The 25,703-nt window shown below is 47.8% G+C and overlaps 1 protein-coding gene across 1 annotated transcript in view; it reads right to left on the bottom strand.

Annotated features, from left to right (window-relative positions):
• Nucleotides 1-24,839, bottom strand: part of LOC142584788 (uncharacterized) — a 46,845-nt gene extending 22,006 nt beyond the window's left edge. The window contains exon 1 of the mRNA XM_075695051.1: nt 24,656-24,839. Coding sequence (XP_075551166.1) covers nt 24,656-24,784 — 129 coding nt within the window. The 5' untranslated portion in view covers nt 24,785-24,839. The remainder of the gene's footprint in view (nt 1-24,655) is intronic.
• Between the last annotated feature and the right edge of the window lie 864 nt (nt 24,840-25,703).

Raw genomic sequence — 25,703 nt, 5'->3', positions numbered from 1 at the left:
TCAAGGAGGCAAGTGGTGCCTAAATCGACCGCTGGGTAGACATCTTCACATTTTAATAAAAGATCCGCCATAGATTCTCTAGCTTTACCGCAACAAGCACATGCTTCTTCCTTCTTATATCTCGCTACATACGTGCGTGATCTGAGGCATCCTGATCTCGCTTCGAAAAGTAATGGACACACCTTTGAGTTATAATAAATTGATTCTTTCCTGATTTAGCATTTTCCTCTTAAGTAGTTACTCATGGCAGGTTTATTTTCCATTACCGCCACCCATGACATTATTTCAGCCTGTCTGACATTCAGCTTGAGGCTCTTTTTTGCTGTGTTGCCCACTCTACAGGCCGCATACTTGCCGGTAAGATTCCTAGTTCTTTTCCTCCACTGTGAATCAATGTTTTTTCCTGTACAAATACCTCAACACACTACCAGCGCATTCCCTTTCTTCCATATTCATCAGTCGTTCTTCCTAATCAATTTTACTGCGAGCTTCCCTCACTTCAAAACTAGTCCAGCACAGCTTCATTCGTAGTCTTCCCGTGAGCGCCCAATGCGAGGCGACCCACGGACCTTTCATTCACATCGAGTCCCGATTGCAACCCTGATTTAAAGCAAACATCCGCATTTCCAAAAGTAAGTCCTAGAACCATTGCACATTTCGACATACCTCGGAGCATCTCGTACCTATTGTATCCCCATAGCGCCCTGTGCTTCATTATGGCTGCCATTTCTCTTCCCCTTCACTGTTATTGTTTCTTCCTGTGTTTCCATATATCTATTGCCTTCGTTTGCCCATATATTAAGGTATTTATATTCTGTTACACCAGGTATTTCCTGGCCCTGTATCGCCAATGTCTGTTCACTGTTTTTTTATTTACTGATATTGTTGCCCTGTCGGCCGTTAGACGCCTGGTCAAAGCAGCACTTCAACAATTAGTACAATACATGGTATTACAATATTACATATAGCACAAAAAACAAGTCAATAGCAGTATTTCGGCAATTAGTACACTACGTGAAGGCAGTACATCAATAGTGTGTTAATAGGTCAACATAAGCAAATAAAGGCGATACATAAGCGAAGTATTATACTCCGATCAATACGACTATAAATGCAGCGTTAATAAACAAGGTCATACACTCATCCCCCTAAAAAAAACACGTATACGTGCGTGCATCTTTCAATGTTGCTTTAGTTTTTCTCAAATTCTTCCGCACCGATGCTTTCTCGCGTTAACACCGGTAATTCATTCCATTCTTTAATGGTTCTTGGGAAGAAGGAACATGCGTAAGCGTTAATGTGCATCTGAGGTATTTGAAAAGTATTATATTTGCTTTTCCGTAGTGTTCTACCTTGTCGTTCTATCAAATACTGTTCGCTATTGATGTTGACTGTGTTTTTAGTGAGAAGAAAAAAGAACTTTAACCAAGCTATGCGCCTGCGTTCAGCGAGCGTAGGCAAGTTCAGCAAACCGAGCATTTCGGAGACTGTATCTGTGCGAGAATAACGCGATAGAATAAATCTTGCTGGTCGACGTTGAACTCTTTCCAGTCTCTGAATTAACCCTGACTGATAAGGTTGCCAGATTATGCTGGCATATTCTAACGTGGGTCGAACGTACGTTAAATAAGCTGTTAGTTTTACTGACTGTAAGGCTAACTGCAATTTCTGTCGCAACAACGAAAGCTTCTTTTCCGCAGTTTGGCATATTTTTGTGACATGGTTCGACCAGCTTAAACTCGCGGATATATGTATGCCTAAGTATTTCAGCACGCCTTCCGTGGAAAGAACCGAAGAATTCACTATGTAATTAAAATTAAACATATGATTTATTTTATTTGTTATGCGCAATACAACAGTTTTACTCTCATTTATTTTCATTTTCCATTTGTCACACCATTTTTCTATAGCCCTAAGAGCCTCACTGAGTAATTTCTGATCTTCTGTGCTATTAATTCCTTTGTATAGTAAGCAATCATCGATGAAAAGTCGCACCGTGACACCTTCGTCAATTTCAGAGGGAATGTCATTAATATATACTAAAAATAGTACAGGACCTAAAACAGACCCTTCTGGGACACCAGACGTTACGTTCAACGGCTTTCATTTAATCTGTTCCACTTCTACGTATTGGGTTCTGCCCCGGAGGCACGCGGTTATCCATTTCACTATTTTCGCGTTTATTCCCACATTATTCAGTTTCACAATCAATTCTGCATGTACCACTCTGTCGAATGCTTTCGACTGATCAAGACAGATGGCGTCTATGTGTTTCTTATTGTTTGATGCGCTGGCAAAGTCATGGATTGTTCCAAGAAGCTGTGTTGTTGTGGAAAGGCGCTGTCGAAATCCGTGCTGGTTGGGAAATAATGAGTTCGAATTTTCGATGTACGTGTAAATTGACTTGGCTACAACATGTTCTAGGAGCTTCCAGCAAACGCAGGTAAGCGATATTGGTCGATAATTTTGAATTATCTGTCCATCTCCAGATTTGTGCACAGTTATAACCTTTGCCGTAAGCCAGTCATCAGGGACTCGGCCTTCCGCAAGGGACGCGTCAAACATAATTTTTAAGTAATGCGCAACTCATTCCGCATACCTGCGCAGAAATGCGTTGGGTATGTCATCGGGACCTGCCGATTTTTGACGTCAATGTTTAGTAGAAGAACTACAATTCCCTCATACGAGACTACAGCGTCTGGCATCTCTTCCGAGCGAAGCGATGGGGAGAGTATGGATTCAGTTCTGCATTGTGATGGAGCAGAAAACAAAGACTGGAAAAACTCCTTCTAAGAAGACGCAATGACTGCAGGATCAGTAACTACAGCGCTATCAACTACAATGCTATGCGACTCGTTCTCCTTTTTCGACATGCGACGCCAAACTTTATCGGGAGACGACCTCATGAAATCTGTCAATGTTTCTTTGTAATATTTACTTTTGGCTTCAGTAATCATAGAACGCAGTTGTACAGACAACTCAGTTATTTTTGCGTGGTCTTTGGTTACTTCCCGTCTCTGGCGGCTTATTCGACATTTTAGTTGGATGATTTCCCTGTTGATCCAAGGGTTCCGTTTAGTTTTCTTTCTTTTACGAACCGGCACAAATTTGCTAATACAATAGAAAATAATATGCTTGAACGATTGCCACATGGTATTGATATCACTTTGAGAATCAAAATTGTCCAGTGCAAATGACAAGCAGTCAATGATACTTGTGTCACCAGCTTCCAAAAAATTTGGAACTTATGTAACTGCCTCTTTATATTTTGACTTTGTCTCGTTATGTGCTATCTGAACGAAGACAACTTCGTGGTCTGAGATACCCTCCTACACCGACACTTCAAACTGGTCAAAGCGCCCGTCAAGGAATACCAGATCCAGGATGGATGGACTTTCCCCTGAATTTCGCGTACTTTGACGAACAATTTGGGAAAGGTCATCAGTGAATGCAATGTCAAGAAGCAAATCGCAGTGTGCCTGTTCCCGCAATTCTCTTGCGAATGTGTCCCAGTTAATTGCAGGTAAATTGAAGTCAGCGGTTAGGAGTAGTCGGCAGTGGCGCTTTTTGTTTGCTTCTAAGTAACTCTGTATCGACTCTAAGAATGAAAGAGGCGAGTTTGGGGGTCGGTAAATTGTACCGAGAAGGACTCGTGACGTTCCAATATTCATTTCACACCAAAGACTTTCGTGTCCTGGGATACCATTTAGTGTTTTGAATTCAATAATTTCTTTCATTATTATTGCAACGGCGCCTCCTCGACACTGTCGATCCCGACGTACTACATTGTATCCGGGAGGTATTATCTCATTATCTTGAATCTCTGAACGCAACCATGTCTCTGTGATCGTAACAACGACCGGATCATAATTCCCTAAATTGTACTCTAAGCCTGCAGTTTTACTCACGATGCTTTTAGCATTAAAGTTAACTAGATGAAATTCATGATGCCCTCCCTGCTTCGGTCACTCCTCGCTTACAACTGATAGAGTACTCTTATAACGCCTGAGCTTGACTCGACGGTATTTCGTCGTCCCAACTGTACATATCACCATCGACGAACATTTTATCATAGTCAAGACGCACGCGCGATCCTTGTTTTCATTCATCCTGCGCAGAATTCCAAAGAAGCTTGCGTTTGCGAACTCTTTCCTTGCTGTAGTTATCAGCAATGGATATGCCTTGTTCCCTTCAGTTTTTTACAGTTTTTGTATACTTTTGACTTTTCACTGGAATCGTAAAGCTTTAGAATAACAGGTCGCGGCTGTTTGCTCTGCCGTTTCCCTATCCTATGTGTTCGTTCAACAAAAAAAATTATGGGGTTTTACGTGCTAAAACCTCTTTCTGAGTATGAGGCACGCCGTAGTGGAGGACTCTGGAAATTTCAACCTCCTGGGGTTCTTTAACCCGCACCTAAATCTAAGTACACGGGTCTTTTCGCCTCCACTGAAATACGGCCTCCGTGGCCGGGATTCGATCCCGCGACCTTCTGATCAGCAGCCTAACACTATAACCACTGAGCAACCACGGCGGGTATATTCGTTCAACTGTGTGCAGAGTTACGTTCAGCTGCTTGGCAAATAAGTCGGTAAGCACTTTTGTAGATTGTTCTTCTGTTGTTTTTTTTCGCCCTCCGGAATCCCGAAAACCTTGAGGTTATTTCGTCTGCTTCTGTCTTTCAATGGCACAAGCCTACAGCGTTTCTACAGACGCGTTCAGGGTTTTGTTTGTCTTAGTTAACTGAGCTATCACTTTGGCTTGGTCCCAGACAGCATGCACTGTCTTCTCAACTTGTTTTATTCTCTCACTCAAGTCGGCTCAATCCGTTTTTATGGCTTGTTGCCGGTCAAGCAGTACTTTCATGAGCGTTGTTGTGTTAGGACCTGGATTCGTCTCAATTTCACCAGATAACAACAGACACAGAGAAGCGAATGATAAATAAAGCACTTTTGGGCACGGCAGCACTACAATGAAGCAATTATCATTCTTGTAATCATAGTACGAATAGAAAACAACCTGTTCAAGGAACAGAAGACGAGTTACAGGTGACATGGCTTCAGCGGTGCCACCACGTCCACTGACGCAGGCTGCTGAATCTGCTGCCTTTATAGGACAGGACGAAGTTCCCGTGATGTTTCCATAGTATGTGGTGCCGAGGGTGTCGCTGACAGGCACTTCCCAGTCAAAGAGGGCGATATCAGGAGCGGATCCAATGATGCACGTGTTGTATGCGTTCTCAAGGGAAGATGCGCAGATCAACAGCACCTGTTCAAGGAACAGAAGACGAGTTGGTGACATGGATTCTGCGGTGCCACCGTGCCCACTGACGCAGGCTGCTGAATCCGCTGCCTTTATAGGACAGGACGAAGTTCCCGTGATGCTTCCATTGTATCTGGTGCCGAGGGTGTCGCTGACAGGCACTTCCCAGTCGAAGACGGCCATATCAGGAACGGATCCAACGATGCACGTGTTGTATGCGTTCTCATGGTAAGATGCGCAGATCAACTGCACCTGTTCAAGGAACAGAAGACGAGGTACACGTGACATGGCTTCTGCGGTGCCACCATGCCCACTGACGCAGGCTGCTGAATCCGCTGCCTTTATAGCACTGGACGAAGTTCCCGTGATGCTTCCATAGTATCTGGTGCCGAGGGTGTCGCTGACAGGCACTTCCCAGTCGAAGACGACCATATCAGGAACAGATGCAACGATGCACGTGTTGTATGCGTTGTCATGGCAAGATGTGCAGATCAATAGCACCGGTTCAAGGAACAGAAGACGAGTTACAGGTGACATGGCTTCTGCGGTGTCACCGTGCCCACTCCTCATTGAATACCATAACACCTGATTTTCTAACACTAAACATCAAACCTAAATTGTTGCCTTCCTGTCCACAGATACTAGCCCGACGTTGCAAATCACATTGCTTGTTAGCTAGCAACACAATGTTATCCGCATAAAATAAACGTGGGAGCTCCTGCTCTACTACTGTACTTGCTTGTTTGTATGAGAAAGTAAACCCGATATTCCTTCTAGCGCCCTCTCCGTCCTCACCATGTACATCATAAATAGCAGAGGGGATAAAGGGCACCCCTGCCTCAGTCTCTTGTTGATATGAAAGTTCTCCTCGCTCCTCAGTCCTTGCATGTTTATGCAAGGGCTGTTGCCGTGCATGTTTGCATGCACGGCAACATGCATGCATGTGTGCATGCGCAAACCGTGCATGTTTATGCAGCCTATTGCATGGCGACCTCTCTTTCTTGCTTTTCTCTTTTTTCTATTATAGACGGCGATGATCTTCTGAGGTTCCCCTAGGGGACCTTCTTCATTACTACCTACTCTGCCTCGTGAGCGCCTGCGGACCCCCTCAAAACGCAACAGCGCGACCACCAAGTCGCCAGCCCACTTCTCGTGCCAGCCTGTAATAGAAGTGGATGGCGTCTCGTTTAAAACCCCCACACTTTCTCACTTCCCTGTTTACTTCGACAACCTCGAAGCCTTTCTCTCGGCTCACTTTCCATATCGCCTCATTAGCAGCCACCACGGCTCTTAGTACGTGACGGTAACGTACAGGCACTTCCGGCTCCGTGCACACCACGATCTGCACTTTAGGGGATAGCTCGCGTAAGTCGTCTACCCCCTTCGCCAAGAGCTAGGCTAGTCCTGTCCCCTTCCTGTTTATGACGTCATTTAGTCACCTGCTACTATGACAAGATTGCGCACGTGCGGATTTTCCGCGAGCTTTTCTTTTGCTCGCTCGGTGACAGAAGCCAGTGACCGCCCTAGAAATGTCCATACCGCCACTCGTTTATCGCCTTTAACCCTCTCTACAATTGCTTCTGAGCACCCAGCCAGGTTTGAGTCGCCGGCGATAAACACCCTTTCACTCTCTCCTACCTCTCCCTGCGGCCCTTTGTCTTTTTCCGCGTGATTGGGACTCGACAAGGGGCATTATCCCCTGGGCTCTTGCTTTTGCCGCGTGGCGGCCTCAAGGTAGGTGCCGCTCTTTCCAGCTTACCTATCATAATGTTGCACGCATTCCACATACTTTGCTAGCACTCCCTCTCCTGTCACGTCGGGGGACTGCGTTCCATTGCCCGGCTACTCTTGGAAGGCGCCCAGATCTAATGGAACAAGGCAGTCACCTACCCGGGGCTGCACATTGACAATCGGCTGACCTGCCTGCCGGCTACCAAGGCCCTGTGCGCCTAGACGCTTCGGGTCCGCAAGGCGATATTACAGCTCGCTGCCCGAGGACATGGCTGTACCACCAGGTGGGCCCTGCAACTCTTTGAAGCTTCAGCCACTTCACGGCTACTGTATACCCTCTCTCTTGTGGCGCTGCCCCCAGCCCGCCTGCGGTAACTGGGGCTGCAGCACCGGTCAGCAATACGCCTCTGTCTTGGCGTCTCCTGAACCTCACAAGTGACCACCACTCTTGCTGAGGCAGGTGCATGGCTCCTGTCCCTACTCTTCTTGCAACAGGGGTTACGGCACATTGATCGCCTACACCATGCCGCGGATGGTCAAGGACTCCTGACCCGCCTACGCTCCCGGCCAGCATCATAAAAGGGACAGCTGTGTGGCCTCGATAAGGAAGTCATAGGGAACACGCGTGCGAACGCTGTACAGCCTCGCCCACCAACGCGACTACCAGTCCCTATCTCGATGGAGCTGCCAGGTGTCTCGAAGAACCATTCTCCAACATGTGCCCTACAGCAGACGGTAGCTTCTGTAAGAGAGACTTGGGGACGGCCTTCACATCATCGTCGATGGATCCGTGAAACCGGAGACGGGCTCATCCACAGCAGCCTGCGTTGCACAGGCCCTACAAAAGAGCAAGCTGTGCCATCTCCCGAGACATGCAAGCTCTACCGCAGCAGAGCTAGCAGGATTGCACCTTGCTGTGGACCTGCTGGCAGAGGAACTACCAGCGACCCCGGCAGCCATCTTCTGTGACTCCAAGGCGGCACTGCTCTGCCTGCAGACCCCTGACAGGGCTAGCCTTAGGGTTGCGCTGCTCTCTTCAAGACTGACGGCCCTTCAGGACGCAGGATGCTCACTATCCCTGCATTGGTTACCGGCACACGTGGGCATGAAGAGGAGGACATTCTTGCGAAGAGTGCCCAGCACTCAAGCAGTCCCCTCAGCCCTGCTGTAACAGCCGCAGACTTCTCGAGACACAGGCTGCGCCGGCACATCATCGCCTGCCACCCGGACAAGTGGGTATCACTGGGCCGGCCTCCACGGCCTCTTCTACAGAACGGCATCCCACGAAGGGATGCCTCATTGCTGGTCCGACTGCGAGTTGGCTGTTACTGGACGGCAGCCCACCGGCACCGCCTTGGGAAAGCCACCTCGCCAGCCTGTGCCTCTTGCGGTGAACCAGAGACTCTGGAGCACCTCTTGCTGGCCTGCCCTGCTCCCCTGCCGCACCGCGGCCGACTTCTGCAGGAGTTTCACCGCCTGACACTCCCATGTTCACGACAGGAATATATCCTCTTTCCCTGCCATAATCAGCTACCCGCCTTTCTAAGTGTCTTCGAGTACCTCGACTCGTCGGGGCTTCGGCGAGACTATAGGAAATTTCTACAAAGACCGATAGCCTAATGGCCATCCCGCCACCTCGGGTTTCCCGATCCGCCACAACTTCGTTTCTGCTGCGCCACCTCCTATACGGTCTATCACCAGCCTACTACTCCAGTCGAACCCACTGGGCCCTGCCGGCTGGGCTGCTCTGATGCTGCTGAGACGACCCTCTACCTTTCTCGCTCCTACCTCTCTTTCCATTACTTCCATCTGCGCCAGCCTGCTGGCGCTGAGCCGTGCTCCCGCATGGGTTCCAGAAGATAGTGCTAGCCTTTCCTCCTTTCCTCACAAGAACCACCTCTCTCTCTCTCGTTCACAATGGCAGCTTTGTTCAGCTTTTCCTCGGCTACTTCTTTTTTATACAACTACCTTGTGTGTATCACGCTCGCTGTTTAGTTTATTTATGAGCTGTTCCCCCTGTTTGACAAGCTCTTCCTGGAAGGCCTCCATTTTCTGCAGCCTAGTCTCGACATCACAGTGTGTACCGGTTGACTCGATTCCTTCTCCATTCTCATCCGTTCCTTCATCGGCCTTGAGGGACACCCCCTCCCCCCGCACTGCCGGCTTTCCCGGCTTTCTTGTCATGTATTGCATGTGTTTTTCTGATGCAAGTACTACAATAATATAATAATACAGAGCACGTGCCTTTTAGCAAAAGCCGATACGCACAGGATCGAAATCTTCATATAGTTGCAAAGCAACTCTCACCACTGTTTCAAAGGCAATAAATGCTGCGGAGACCCAAGATATGACACGCTCTCGCACGTGCTCAACCACACGGCCCCGCTCTCACTTTCCTACCGAAACACGGACAGTAAAACCACTAATAGCTTCAGTGTCAACTATTAGTCTACTTTTAGTACTCTATTACAAGTCAATTCAACTATTAGTAGTCTCGACTATTACTAATAGCTATTAGTCTCTCTAGTAACTCAATGTCCCATCCGGCTGCACGTGTTGAAGCACGTGGCGCTAAAGAAGTCTAACCATCCTGCAAAATCAAATGTACACGAAACACACGAGCGCACACGAAATACGAAAGAAAAAAAAAGGAAAACCACCCAATTACGATATACACTTTGCAAAAAAAGTGAGCGCCCACTACCGTAGGCCTAAGGAAGGGTTCGGTGCGCTGGGTGCGAGAGTATTTGCGTGGAAAAAATTCCCCGTCGTTGCCTTGTTGCTACTTGTGCCATCGAGTTTCTTGGCGTGAAATTGATAATAAGTCTCCTTACGTCGTTTAAGAAAGATGGAGGAAGACTGCATTCCGTTTCCTTTCTTGGACAAGGGATGGACTTGTGACTTTTCGCGATGCTCGTTCGCCAGCGACGAGGCGTGGAACTCCATGCACTCAACAACCGCTACCGTGCGTCAGGCCCATTGTGGTTGGGCATTTAAAAAAGAAGGTTTCGTGAAGAACGTTATGCTCAGTCTAAGCGTCAGTGACCCACAAGTGCTTCTTGTTCAGGCGGCTTGCGTCTACTCTTTGGATTTGACGTGTGTTAATTGACTTTTGGTGTTCTCTTCCTGCAATGTTGTATCGAATCCCGGCCACGGCGGCCGCATTTCGATGGGGGCGAAATGCGAAAACACCCGTGTGCTTAGATTTAGGTGCACGTTAAAGAACCCCAGGTGGCCAAAATTTCCGGACTCCTCCACTACGGCGTGCCTCATAATCAGAAAGTGGTTTTGGCACGTAAAACCCCAAATATTATTATTATTGCAATGTTGTAGAAGCTCAGCTATATGTATTACAATGCACATTTAGTTTTGTACAAACTGTTACATGTATGTATTAAATTAAAGATAAAATGTAGTTCAGGGATGAACTGAATCAAGTGGCTTGGGTAGACGCTAACACATACAACCTGTGGCATTGTCAACTGTCGAAGCTGACTGCATTACGTCGGGAAGGCTTTGCTTCATATCGCTGACTCATCTCGCACTTCGATTTGCAGCGTGGAGTGATCACGGATTTTACGCCATATTTTCCAACACAGTGCATTTATGCACTCGCATCAAGTAGCCAATCAATGTGCTATCGAATGTGTAGCGACGTGCGAGGTGGTATTACATGATTTTCAAAATTATCGTTAGCATTTACGGCCCTTAATTTTCGTTTCCTCACGCAACAAAAACGCGTGCCTTAGTTGTCGCGCGCACGCGCGCACGGTTTAAGCCGGCAATACGCCGGCGGAACTAGCCTGCGCGCTGAGACCTACGAGCGCACACCGAGAACGAAAGCGCGCTCTAAAACTGGTAGCATACGCCGCAACGCACATGCCACATTGAAATCCTACTTCGCTGTCATTAACGTGCTCCTACATGCCTCTTTATCTATGCAACAACCGTGCCGCTGCACTGCAGCCTGGCCGGAATTTCGGGTGTATGAGAAAATAGTTGGCACGTAGTCAGGTTGGCTACAAAAGTTTGAAGCTGGCCTAAAATGGAAGAAGAGCAGATATTAATAAAAAGGACTCATTACAGACCAAAATTCATGACATACAGCTGCTATAAGTGCTCGCTGCGAATCCAAATCCTTGAGTTACAAAAGTGAGCCGTCCGCACTCTACTGCTTTACGGCGTTCACCCACGACGTTCATTTCAGCGTGTACCGCTACTTGGACAGAAACAACTAAGTAACAAGAGAGAGAGAGTGAAGAGGAAAGGCAGGGAGGTTAACCAGATATGAGTCTCCGGTTTGCTACCCTACACTGGGGATGGGGGATAGGTGTTAGAAAGATGACAGAGAGGAAAACGCAAAAAAAAAACGAACGCGCACACCTGGAGACACACACACAAAAGGCGTTCCAGTTAAAGTCGTTCACACAGGCCGGTAGATCGCAAGAAGCGCAAAAGCGCTTGCACGGCCTTCTTCTGTGACGGTAGGTCCTTTCGATGTTGCAGAATTCTTTTTTCGGATAGCGGTTGGTCGTCCAGTTGTTCAAGTTCGTGGCTAAGGCATGCGCTCTGTGGACTGTACTGCGGGCAGGTGCACAAAATATGACCAATTGATTCTTCATGGCCGCAGTGGTCACAGGTTGGGGTGTCGGTCATCCCTATGCGGAAGGCATAGGCTTTAGTAAAGGCAACGCCCAACCAAAGTCGATATAAAAGCGTGGCGTCTCTACGGCGAAGCTGTGAGGGTGCTCGAAGACTTAATGTTGGATCAAGTGAGTACAGTCGCGGATTTCTTAAATGTGGCTCATTCCATTGCGACGCGGTGCACTGCCGAGCAAGTAGGCGGAGATTCCGTGCCGCGTTAGTTCTAGAAAGAGGAATTGGGACATGGCACTCCTCAGTATGGGCTGAGCGGGCAGCGTGATCCGCCCGTTCATTGCCGCTGATCCCGCAGTGACTTGGAAGCCACTGAAAGGTTATTTCTTGGCCTGCATCACTTATATGGTGTAATGTCTCTGTAATATGGAATATTAGTTGTTCGTGCGGTCCGCGTCGTAAAGGTGACAGTAGAGACTGCAGTGCCGCCTTCGAATCGCAGAATATTGTCCATTTGTGTGGCGGTTCATCACCAATGTGATGAAGAGCAGTAAAGAGCGCTGCGAGCTCTGCTGCCGTCGATGTTGTCGCGTGGGTCGTCTTAAATTTGATTGTAGTAGCTTTCGCTGGTATGACGATTGCCGCCGCGGAGCTGCTTGGAAGGACAGATCCATCAGTGTAAATATGCGTAGAGTCACGGTAGTTCTCGTACAAATATAGTAGCGTGAGCTGTCTAAGGGCTGGTGATGACAGATCAGCTTTTTTCGAGATACCAGGTATTGCGAGGTTGACTTTTGGCTGAGCGAGGCACCATGGAGGGATCGAAGGTCTCGCAGCCGGAGTGAAACAAGCTGGCAATGATTCATCATATGCAGTTATCGTTTGGCTGAAAGATGTGTGTGGCCTGTCCGCTGGTAGAGAGGCTAAATGGTGATGAGGAGTCCTGGCTAGATGCCTTATATGGGTCCTGAGTACTTCAATTTCAATGTGGGTCTTGACAAGGTGGTCTCTAGCGATTGCTATCGTCGCCACTGTTGAAGCACTCTGAGGCAGGCCTAGACAGATCCGGAGCGCTTGACCCTGAAGACTTTGTATTGTGCGTAGACTCGTTTTGCCTGTGTTGTTTATTGCTGGCAAGCTGTATCGCAGAAATCCCAGAAAAAGCACCCTGTACAGTTGTAACATGGCACTAGGCGACATTCCCCAGGTCTTGCCAGCGAAACTCTTGAACAGGTGGCAAATGCCTGTCAACCGTTTTTTCACGTAAGATATGTGTGGGCTCCATGACAAGTCCCTGTCGATTATGACACCTAGAAACTTGTACGATCGGACCCGTCGTATTATTTGGCCATTTATCGTTACACTGTAGCTTGCCATGGGTTTGCGCGTAAATGGCACAAGTGCGCATTTTTCGGAGGAAATTTCCAGGCCTCGATTACGGAGGTAGATAGCAGTTTGCGTCGCGGCTTTCTGAATCCTCGCTCGCAGCTGAAGGCGTGTTACTGCAGATGTCCATATGCAGATGTCATCCGCGTACATTGATAGCCTGACTGTGGTTGGCACGTGCTCAAGGAGAGCAATTAGTATTAGATTAAATAACACGGGGCTAAGTACACCGCCCTGGGGGACGCCGCGGTAGCTATAATGTAGAGAAGTATGGCCTTCCTCGGTGCTTACAAAGAAGGATCGCATGGATAGATAGCTCCGCATCCATTGAAACATCCGACCACCCACTCCTGCCTCTGCGAGAGCAGAGAGGATGGCTTCATGCGTAACGTTGTCATACGCCCCTTTAACGTCGAGGAATAAGGATGCGCAGAGACGCTTACGGCGTTTCTCATGTTGAATGTAGGTCACCAGGTCGACGACGTTATCGATCGATGATCGACCGCGTCGGAAGCCCGCCATGGCATCTGGGTAGGTGTTGTGGTACTCCAAGTACCACTCCAGGCGTCCTAGGACCATCCTCTCCATTACTTTGCCCACACAGCTCGCCAAAGCGATCGGGCGATATGATGAGAGATCCAGCGGCGACTTGCCAGGCTTTAGCAGTGGAACAAGGCGACTTGTCTTCCAGGTTGTTGGTAGCGTGCCATTTCTCCAAGATTCATTGTACACCTCAAGAAGAACCCCTCTCGCTCGCTCCCCCAGGTGACACAGAGCTCGGTAGGAAATTCCGTCAGGCCCTGGCGCTGATGTGCGGCTACACAAAGCTAATGCTGCCTTAAGTTCGTGGATCGAGAATGGTAGATCCAACCGGTGATCACGTGGTGGCGGACAGCTGCTCGAAGGCGATGGAATGTTGGTAGCTGTGAGTTGGCCGTTATAATTCGCACAGCCGTACGCAACGCAGTGCGCTGTCATGGCATTCAGAAACGTGGACACCGGAGCATGCCTGAGCGTGCCGGAAAGCCCAGCCAGGCGGGGAGTCGTCTGCTAGCTTCCTAACCGCATAAGGGGCGCTCGCGAGCGGCGCGCATGCGCAGCAGCTTGTTTGCAATGTGTCCATTGGACATTGATGATTTCACATTCCCAACTTGTAAGAAGTGTCGAGGTGTCCTCCGAGTTTTTTTTACTCCCATGAACTTTACCTCACCCATTGTGAACAAGGCTTCCGTATGAAGCCGAAACGTCTTAAAGAATTATTCATATTTAGCATTTCTATTGGTCGGTGCCTGCCGTTTTTTGCTTAATGTTTCATCCCGAGTAGATCAGCTACAATCCAACACTAGACTCAATACAAAGGCTTAAGCTAACAGCGCGCAAGATGACAGAAAATTGTGCAAAAATAATAAGTTTTGATAATTTGAAGCCATGAGGTGCTGTTTCATTCTGTTATTCCGCATAGAGAACTACAGTGCCAAAGCGTTAGAAAAAATAATCTGTAGCTCCAGGAGTAAGAGAAAGCTCAAACTAGAAAAAATACGATAAAAGTGCTCGTAACACACCAATAATAAACATCATGATTGTCAGGGATGGACACTACGCTTCCATTTGCTTGCACGCTATAGAATGCCATCGGGAGTCTGACAAATCCGGCTATTGCGCGCATAAAGAAACACAGGCTATCAGACATTAAGCAGAAGTTCGCCGAACAATGGAAGAGCTCAATCCATTATGAGATGACAAATCAAATCGTGTCACAAAAATATAGGCACTCGCCCTCCTCGGCAATCAGTTGGAGAAACCAGTTTAAAACCGGAACACAAGTGTTATGCTTTTGTAAATCTCGAGATTTTTACGCACTTTTATGGTTGTTAGTGGTGCAGCGGTGGTGCATCGGTGGCTTAGAGGTGGAGCATCCACCTGGCGTGCAAAAGGACCATGATTCGAATCCCGGTGCCGCGCAATTTTCCGCCGCATAAAAAAATCCGCGAGTTGATAAGATTGCATAAACAGGCCCGGAGTGCGGCCTGATCCCGGTGGCCAGAACCGGTAAAGCACTCCCTCACCAGAGCAGGATTGAGCACCCTAGAGCAGTACTTGGCCACAACCTCCTAGATGAATACAACAATCAAACCCCAGCCCCTCAGTCCCCAGCAGCTGCGAAGCAAGTGACCACGGCGGCGGTCAGACCTGTGACGCAGCAGAGTATGCTTGATCCCTGTACCTGGACAGGCCGCCATTGGTATCTGAACCTGGCAACGTTCAACACTAGAACGGTACCTAGTGAGGCGAGTCTAGCAGTGCTATTGGAGGAATTAGAGGGCAGTAAATGGGATATAATAGGGCTCAGTAAAGTTAGGAGAACGAAAGAAGCATGTACAGTGCCGAAAAGCGGGCACGTCCTGTGCTACCGGGGCTTAGCAGAGAGGCGAGAACTAGGAGTTGGATTCCTGATTAATAAGGATGTAGCTGGTAACATACAGGAATTTAATAGCGTTAACGAGAGGGTGGCAGGTCTTGTTGCAAAATTTAATAAGCGGTACAAATTGAAGCTCGCACAGGTCTACACCACTACATCCAGTCATGATGACCAGGACAATGAAAGCTTCTATGAAGACGTTGAGATAACTGATGGTCATTAAGGGTTACGGACTGGATTCCAAGGGAAGGGAAGCGTAGCTGGGGGCGGCAGAAAGTTAGGTGGGCGGATGAGATTAAGAAGTTTGCAGCGACGACATGGCCACAATTAGTACATCACCGGGGTAGTTGGAGAAGTATGGGAGAGGCCTTATCCCTGTAGTGGGTGTAATCAGGCTGATGATGATTCTTTTTACGTTAGTCTCTTGAAACGCTCAATTTGGATTTCTTAAATGAACAAACCAATGTGATTTGTAGCGCTCGATGCTTTTGTGCTAACAGTATGCTAATTGGGCTGGTCTGTAACAACCCACCTTTTTTCAATATCTATTCCATGAAGCCACACTTTTTCAAGTTTGTTCAATAAGCAAAACTAAGTGCTGGAAGAAATTTTTCGAAAGCTTTCGTTTCCTTCCTTCACATGTAATAGCAGCTGTGTAATTTACATAGGCTAAAAAATGGTTGATTTTTCTGTGCCAGTAGATCAGCAGCAGCAGCAATTTTTTCTTTATGTGCACTGCAGGACGAAAGCGATCTCCCTGCAATCTACAAAACCCACATGCTACACCAACTGATTCCAACTTACACCTACAAATTTCCTAATTTCATCACGCCACCTAGTCTTCTTCCATCCTCGACGGCACGTCCCTTCTCTTGGCGCCCATTATGTAACTCTAATGGTGCACCGGTTATCCATCCTATGTGTTACATGGCCTGACAAACTGCACTTATTTTCACCTAATGTCATTTTGAAAATCGGCTATCACCGTTGGCTTTCTGACCCACAGCGCTCTATTCCTGTCTTTGAACATTACGCCTAACATTTTTCGTTCCATCGCTCTTTGCGCGGTCCTTTACTTGTTCTCAAGCTTCTTTTTTAACCTCCAAGTTTCTTTCCCATATTAACACTGGTGGAATGCAGTGATTGTACACTTTTCAATTATAGTGGTAAGCTTTCAGGTAGGATCTGGCAATGCACGCCGTATAAACTCCAATACATTTTTATTCGCGTGTATATTATCTTCTCATGATCAGGGTCCCCTATGAGTAATTGACTTAGATAAATGTACTCCTTTACCGACTCTAGAGGCTGACTGGGGATCCAGGACTCTTGTTCTTTTGCCAGGCTACTGAACATTATCTTTGTCTTCTGCAGAAGAATCTTAAACCCCACTCTATTTTCTATTTTAAGGTGCTCAATCATTTCTTTTGTAATGAAGAACAGGAATCAAGCAGTAGAGGGGCGCTATCATTGATGCGGGACGCGAGCACAGATCACGAGCGGTTGGTGCCGTGGCCGTTGTTTCCTTTGGTCTGCGCTGGTTTTTCGTCTGTCGCTTATCGTCGATAAATCCCCTTATCAAAGTGGCGGAGGTTCTAGGTACCCTTTTGAAACCTGGAGCTCTTCAGCAAGCTGTTGCCCACTGCCGTTCCGACAATTCCTGATGATGCCGCCTAGCAAAGCGCGGCACAATCGCCGCCGCTCATCGTGTCAAGCGTGCTGCGCCAGCGCAATCCTGCCTTCTTTAGTGGCACTGATGACCATGACGTAGAAGATTGGCTGTCGTCGTTTGAAAGGGTGAGCGTGCACAAGTGGGACGACGCTACGAAACTGCGGAACGCCCTGTTCAACCTAAAAGATGTCGCAAACCTATGGTTCTGCAAACATGAACCCAACTTCCCCACTTGGACTACTTTCAAGACGAGCTTAGCGGAATTGTTCGGTCGCCCCGCAGTACGCAAGCTCCGTGCTGAACAGCCTCTGCGCGAGCGGGCGCAGTAGCAGGGCGAGAACTTCACCAGCTGTATCGAAGACATCATTGACTTGTCCAAGCGCGTGAATCCTTCAATGATTGACCAAGACACGATCAAGCACATCATGAAAGGCATAGGCGACGACGCCTTTCATATGTTGGTGGCTAAGTATCCACGCACCGTGTCTGAACTCGTGAGCCTGTGCCAGAGCTTCAACAAATTACCGAAGCAACGCGTCTTAACTCTGCGGCAGATCTCAAAAGACGATACTCTCGCCGCGTTGACCATCGGTGGCGATCACACGGCGCTCCCAGCAAAGATCAAGGAGATTGTGCGAGAGGAAGTTACTCGACAGCTTTCGTTATTCCCAGCCACGCAATCACCTACGCACTGTCTGCGGCCATCCGACACGTTATACAGGAGCAGGTCACCTAGGCTTTGCCCGCCTCAGCAGTCCCTCAGCCCCGCGGGGAACCCTTGCTTACGTTTAATGAGATCACTACGCACTACTATCTGTCAAGACGGGTCTTCCCCCTCCCGCACCCCGCCTTATGTAGGGCGCGGGCGGTTACCCTTCGACTTTTACAAGCCCGTGCGTACCCTAACCTCGCGGTTTTTCATGCCATATACCCCGAAAGATATCCCAGTGCGGACTGCCCTGCCTGTGGACTAAGGGCAACATTGGACCATGTGTTGTGGGAGTGTGAAGCCATCGGCTCCTCCTTCAGCGAGGATAGGTGGGCTGCGCTCTTGGGCAGCCCCGAACTCAACGACCAAACCCTGGCCGTCCAGAGTGCCCGCGATCGGGCCGTCAAGCTCGGCTTGGCGGTCCCTACGTGGGACTAGCCGGGTGGCGCGGGATCTCCCCTGCGTCTTCTCTGGACCAAAATAAAGTTACTTCATTCATTCACCTAGGCTTTGCCGTCTGTCTGCCAGCCGACTCCTGTCCCCTCACCGTTATCATTTACGCTGCCGTCTGCCACTCCGCCGACTCCGCTCGGCACGCCACTGACGTATGCGAATGAATCATGAAGCCAAGTCCTCTGTCGATGTTGACCCTTCAACGACCAATTCAACCACCAGTGACGCCACCTGTCGGGGCACAGCCGCAGTACGCAAATCCGCATTGCAGAAAACCGGCCGATCTGCTACGCCTGCGGAATTGCGGGTCATGTTGCCCGTTTCTATCGCCGGCATTCCGCGGGGACCACCAGTGCACAAAGATGTCCGGTTTACCCCTTCCGACCTCCTTATAGCACGCAGCCAGATCAACAACCGGAAGCATACTGCAGCCCAGCCTATCGCTCCTCTTCGGTCACCTTCACCGCGCCGCCATTTTCTTCCGCCTATGCGGCCCCGGCCATGCGGTCTTTAGGCGGAAAACTTACTGGTGCAGTTTCTGAGGCACGAACTACGCCATCGTTCAACCGTCTCAGTCCTCGCTTGTCCCCCGGCAATGTTATTGAAGTGTTTGTTCAAAGTGGAAAACTCTCGTGCTTGCTGACGCTGGTGCCGTTATTTCTGTAACGAGCCAGAAGTTTTGCCACTCTCTCCGTAAATTGACGACGCAACCTTCAGGGTTTTCTCTCCGTGCTGCGAGCGCATAACATATTCAACCCATTGCAGCAAGTACGGTCAGGGTGCTCATGCAAGGCGTCAGCTACAGCGTTGAGTTTCTTGTGCTGGCTTCGTGTTCTTATGGTCTAACTTGGGTGGGACTTTTATCGAGTAATCACGCTCTTATCGGCTGCACTCGTGCTCAGGTCGAGCTCTATGTATATTGCGCGACGCCTTCTGCCTATGTGGCCACTCCTGGTGATAGCAAGCTTGTCGTCGCCGTCGATACTGACCTGCCACCTCACAGGGCCGTTGTTTTTCCCGTTTCCTGTACCGTCCTTCCCGATGCCACCGTTCTGTTCACGTCATCCGACATATTTCGTCGCCACCACAATATGTCACTGCCATTTACCATCCTCGCGCTTCATCAAGATAATCCCGGACTATTTGTTTGCAACCCCAACTCGGGCCCTCTGACCTTGTACCATAATGAAACGCGTGGGCGCGTGTAGCCTACAGACGTTGACGTTATCGTGCCCCTGGATCCCTTTGAGCCTGAGCCAAATCATCAGCTGAACGCCCTGCCACCTCACCTTGCGTCCGATGCCGCGCCCTCGGATTCGTTTCACCGTTCGATCAACAGCGGCCTCGCTCCGCCTGAACAGATATAGCTTCTTGCCCTGACGAAGTCAGGGCAACAAGTCAGGGCAATATGCCCAAACGAAGTACAGAACGAAGTTCTGTACTTCGTTTGACTTACCGCAAGCGTCACTCGGCGGAACTAATGCGTTCGTTCACGCGATTGACTCTGGGAATCAGGCTCCTTTGCGACAGCACCCCTATCATGTGCCCCCTGTGGAGCATCGGGTATTTACGCAACAAGTTGACGATATGATTCAGCTCGGAGTCATCACGCCTTCTTGCAGCTCCTTGTCTGTTGTACTGGTCAAAAGAAAGATGGCTCTATTAGGTTCTGCGTGGACTACCGGCACCTCAACGAGATTACTCGCAAAGACTTTTCTCATCTCCCTCGCATAGATGACGACCGAATACCCTCCACTTGCCATCGAGACATTAGCAGGTCCCTATGGCGGAGTGTGATCGTCAGAAGACGGTGTTCGTTACGCCGGACAGCCTGTATGAATTTACAATGATGCTTTCGGGCTTTGCAATGCAGCCGCAACATTCGAGCGGATGATAGACGGCATATTACGCGGTCTGAAAAGGAAAATATGTCTTTGCTACCTGGATAACGTCGTCGTGTTCTCCCCCGATTTCTCCTCACAAATATCTCGCCTATACACAATTCTCCGCTGCCTTACGAGCGCACGCCTACAACTCAACCTGAAGAAATTACACTTCGGGGCTCGCCGTCTCACCATCCTCGGCCACGTCGTCCCCAAGGAAGGAATTCTACCTGACCCGGACAAACTACGTGCTGTTGCCGAGTTTCCGAAGCTATTTACCATCAAACAACTCAGAACCTTTGTCCATTTGGCCTCATATTTTCGTCGCTTCGTCGGAAATTTTGCTTCTATCATCGCTCCGCTTACGAATCTCCTCGCTGGCCCCGTCGACTTTTCTCAGTGGACATCCGCCTGCAATGACATCATTGCGACACTACGTCGCCTATTTACTTCGCCACCCGTGCTGCGCCATTAGGGCCTCGCTGTGCCAACCGAAATACATACAGACGCCAGTAGTTACGGCTTTGGTGCAGTTCTCGCGTAACGCAAGCCCGGCTTGCGTGAGTATGTTGTGGCATATACAAGCCGCGCCCTCACCAAGGCGGAAGCAAATTATTCGGTCACCAAAAAAGAGTGCCTCGCACTTGTATGGGCGCTAGGAATATTTCGCCCTTATTTGTATGGCAGGCCTTTCGACCTGGTAACAGACCATCACGCACTCTGCTGGTTGGCCTCCCTAAGGATCCCTCTAGTCGCCTCAGTCCTTGGGCTCTTCGTATACAAGAATTCCCCATTCGCGATGTTGACCGATGCGTGCGCAAGCATTCTGACGCGGATGCGCTCTCTCGATCGCCCTCGATCGCTCTCTCGACACCCTTCTCGATGCAGAAGAGTGTCGTCACTTGGCCCGCTCATTTACGTCCGACAGCCAAGCCCTCCAAAAAGATCGCCGCGACGACGGTCAGCATGTGCAGAGTTTTGCCGTTGGATTCATCGTCTGGCTCAGACTACCATTATACTCCCCTGGCCTCACTTCCAAGTTTGCTGTCAAGTACCACGGGGCTTACCGCGTCATCGAGTGCCGGTCTCCCGTCACTTATGTCATTGAACCGGTCAGCACCTACTTGGACAAGCGCGGCCTTGGTCGCGACACGGTTCCTATCAGCCGCCTCAAGCCGCATCACGACCATCTCATACTTTTATCGCATTGAGACGCCAGGATGGCTCCTCATCGCCGCCTGGGTTATTGTAATGAAAAAGAACAGGAAGCAAGAAGTAGAGCGGCGCTATCATTGATGTATTACGTGAGCGCAGATCACGAGCGTTTGGCGCCGAGGCCGTTGTTCTCTTGGGACTGCGCTGGTTTTACGTCTGTCGCTTATCGTCAATAAATCCCTTTATTAGTTGCAATTCTTCCGCAGTGTTGATGAACAGAACAATGTCACCTGCAAACAGAAGGTTGCTGGGGTATTCGCCATTGATCCACACTTCTAAGCCTTCCCAGCTTAATAGCCTGAATACTTCTTCCAAGGAAGCAGTGAATAGCATTGGAGAAATTGTGTCTCCTTGCGTGAGGCCATGAATAAGGATTAAAAGTTATAAGTTTGCTTGAATTTAAAGTGCGACACAAGCTATCTGGTAATGGCGATGATGCGCCTTTCATGTATATTTGAAATATAATTTCTTGTGAATTCTTTTATTATTTTATGTGGCACTGGTTAAAATAGAAATGGAAGTCACAGGAGCAACAATTGTTGAAAGTCTTAGCTCGACAAAAAGCCATCGTTCAACGTTTCAAGCGCACGCGGGGAGATATGCTCTCCATGTATATTGATTCTGATATTTTGGTGAATTCTTTTATTCTAAATTTTTGGGGCAATGATTAAAATAGAAATAGAAATCACAGCGGCAACAATTGTTTAAAGTCTTAGAACGAAAGAAAGCTGTTGTTCAACGATTCAACTGCACGCTGGGAGATAGGCTCTCGATGTACATTGACTCCTACTACTCATATTGGGACTCCCCTTCGTTACTTACGCATATAACACCGAGACACAGTCAACGACCCGTCTTTCACCATTTTTAGCATGTTGCATGTTGTTAACACATTAGCATGCTGCTAATGGCCAAGGTATTCCTTATAAAAATTTGAAGTAGTCAAAATAAAGAAGTCGCTTGGCATGGGACGGCCTGTTGAGGAACCTAGTAATCATGGCAGAAAACTGGATCATTCAACAACCAATTCAGCACAGTGAACTGCCACTATGGCATCACGTAATGCAATTGCCATGTTGTTTCACAGGTAGGAAATGGTTAGCGAAATTGGCATGACTCCATTCGACCTATGAATGATAAGGTTATACGGAATGATCATTTTTCCCTTTGCGAAGTTTTAAATATTTCTCGAGGCAGACCGCATAACTCTTGTTCTGGAGCTGGGTTTTTCAAAGCGGTGTTGCATATTTACATACAACACCTTCCACTTTCACAGGGGTTTTCAATGTTTAGACTAGAAGTCTTCAACAATTATTCAATGGGCTTTCAGTATGGAAATACAACATGGTTTCAACAATCCACCAATGACTAGAGGTTAAGCGCAAGAGAGCGCGTAGGCCAACAAAACAAGACGAAGACACAATGTTACTACCATCTGAATTTTTATTCCACATGGTTAAAACATCGTCCCCGCTTTTTGTCCTACGAGCACTCTGTTATGAACCACCAACTAGCCCACTATTCCGTTCTTATGAATGCATCAATGACTTTTCAAATTAAAGTGCCTCAATAATGTTTTGACAAAATATCCATGGTCAACTACCAGTACTTGTCAACTTCCTCAGTGATGTTTAAACAATACCACATTGTGCTATGAATACCATAGGTTCACGCTGACCAATGACATTTGAATAACTTTTCAACAATTCTTATCAGGGATGGAATGCTATATAGACAACTCCAAATGAAGGAGCACGCGTGGACTGACGTAAACAATTGTGCACAGTTTGTAAGCATGAACGAAAGAAAATGGTACAAAGATCTGAGACGTACAAGAAATGCACCACAGTAACTCCTGAAGCTTTGGTTGATCCGCGAGTTTGTTGATTATGCTAAATGAGAGATGCAAAGGCAGACGATCAAGTGGTTTGATCAGGTTATGTAATTTAAATGCATATGATTACAATGCACATGACTACGATGCATTAAAAGGATTGTAGCAGATCACTGAGAGACGCGTCCGTGCTGCATTGGAGATAAAAAAAAGCTGAATGTAATGTCCATGTACAGGTTATAGTCAATCATCAGCATTTTCTCTAGCGTGACTCAGAGAAAAAAAACAAAAATTCAACTGGCTGAAATCCATGCTTTTCGAACCACGTGAAGAAATGGCGAACTGGGATGCTACCTATATGTTAAAACCGCTTATATTCCTGTCCCAAGGCATCCGACATCACGTTATTCTGTAGTTATTCCATTATCAGAATAAAGGGGAGAAAGCCAAGAAAGATCAACGCTCCATAAGCACTAACAAACATTCCGCGAATACTCTCTTGAATTCTTTCTCAGTTGTATAGTGACGCGGAGAAAGCACCGCCGCAAATAAATGTATCTTATTTTTCTTCTACCAATGAAAGACGTTTCACATGCTAAGGCCTTCTTTATGCGACTGATGAAGGAAAGAAATTATTATTTTCGTAACGAACTAAGAACCCTTCGGTAGAATTATAAACCAGTATGTGAGAAATAACTATGAGAACTTTTCTTATGGTGACGAACAATTTATTTCTGTTCGTTGTCAAGGTATCTATAGTTGTACTTCAACTAATTTAGAAAAACATTCCTTGTATACACTTTATTTCGCAGAAACACGTATAGCACACGCTCGCAAACATTCGAAACTCGTCACGTGACAATTTTTTCAGTGAATGAATGCTGCGAAATGATTGTGGGCAAAGCGGTAAATTTTAGATGATCAAGCATTACGTCTGGGATACTTGGCATGAGCTGACACTTGTACAATACGAACGGCAACGAGACTTACCAGTTGCCACACACTGAAAAATAGCAAAAATACTGGCCCCGTAAGCGAGGCGGCCGCAAAGATGTCACCCAAAGTCGTAAGATAATGGATGAACAAGAGAGAGAGAGAGAGGAATATAGGAAGGCAGGGATGTTAACCTGTCAATAGCCCGGTTGGCTACCTTACGCTGGGAGAAGGGAGAAGGGGAAGAGAGTGGAGGGAGAGAGGTTGTAGATATGTGCACGCACAGCACTTGAGTTAAAGCCGCTTGCGCAAACCAGAAGTTCTGAGATAGTACAAAAGTGCCTTCACTGCCTTCTGAGCCATGTCCCTCTTACTGGATGAGCTGAACATTGGGGGTTCGAATCGAGTATGAAAGTAATCACAATGTAATCTCTGTATAAGTAACCCATAACTGTTCAATATTTTCACTATTAGGAAACAAAGTTCTTCGACCACGTGCAAACGTTATAAGCTTGCACAGTGATAAACTGCACTGCAAGGCATTACACTTAGGACAGCTAGCTACCTTTATAATGTCTGCCCCGTCGTACACCTTGTGATCAAGCTTCAGGGGTCCTCCTGGAAGGCCCAGCTCACCCATGACCACGGTGGCTGGTAAGAGCAAGGCCAGGGAAAAAGCAGCCCAAGTTTGCATCGCAGCGTCTCTGAACACTCCACTGAGAAGGCTGCTTGATGGCAGGCATTTTTAAAGCCAGGCGTGTAGCCACTGCGTCAGCCTGCAGGTAAAACGAAAATGCGTTCTTTCATTTGCTACGTTTTTACATTCCTTTTTGACGCACAGACTACTTTTATTTGCGAACCAGGCTTCTACGATTCAAAGCACAGCGACGCAAATCATTTCACCCCGCCAGGAAAGCCGCTTAGAGACAGCTGCACTTAAAATCAGGCGAGCATTCGCTGCCGTTGTCGGCAAAAAAAAGTGCATGCTTATCGAAATTTTATTAATTTCGCAATTGTTATCGGTGGGGGCAGCATTTGCGCTTGACAGCAGACCGCCAGTGCCGGAAAAACGTTGGCTACATGGCATCACTCGGCGCTCTCTAAAGAACAAATATACCGAACGTGCTGCTATTTCATTTCATACCCAGGAACGTATCTCTGCTTATCTCAGCAGAGAGATTCATACTCAAATAACTATGCGACACTGCGAGAGAACGGACAGTACAGAATTTTTCATTAATTCGTGGTAGTTTCCACTACAACGCCGAGGCTTTATATGTATTTTTGAAATTTTAACAGAAGCGAATAGGCTTCTTCTGCTCTCATATATATGTATATCTATAGGTTATTTAAAGGCTACAAGTTTGCCAATGTGCATCTTGTTGTATATATTTTATTTTATCCATGTGATATCACAAATTTGAAGTTAAAACACTTGAAGATCTCTTCAAAGACAAATGAACAGGGTACCGATAACTAGAAACTCATTTTTCCCATACAGACTCGGAGATTACAATTTCGGCGCAGGTAGACTGCGCGTCATTCCCGGCGGTATATCAGTTCAGTTCGTACCAACGTTTGGTCCAATATTTTCAGGTCCAATGTCAAACTCA

This window comes from Dermacentor variabilis, chromosome 6, assembly GCF_050947875.1.
Source record: "Dermacentor variabilis isolate Ectoservices chromosome 6, ASM5094787v1, whole genome shotgun sequence".
NCBI lineage: Eukaryota > Metazoa > Arthropoda > Arachnida > Ixodida > Ixodidae > Dermacentor > Dermacentor variabilis.
Note: the sequence above shows the minus strand (reverse complement) of the source record. Positions and strands in the feature narration are given on the sequence as shown.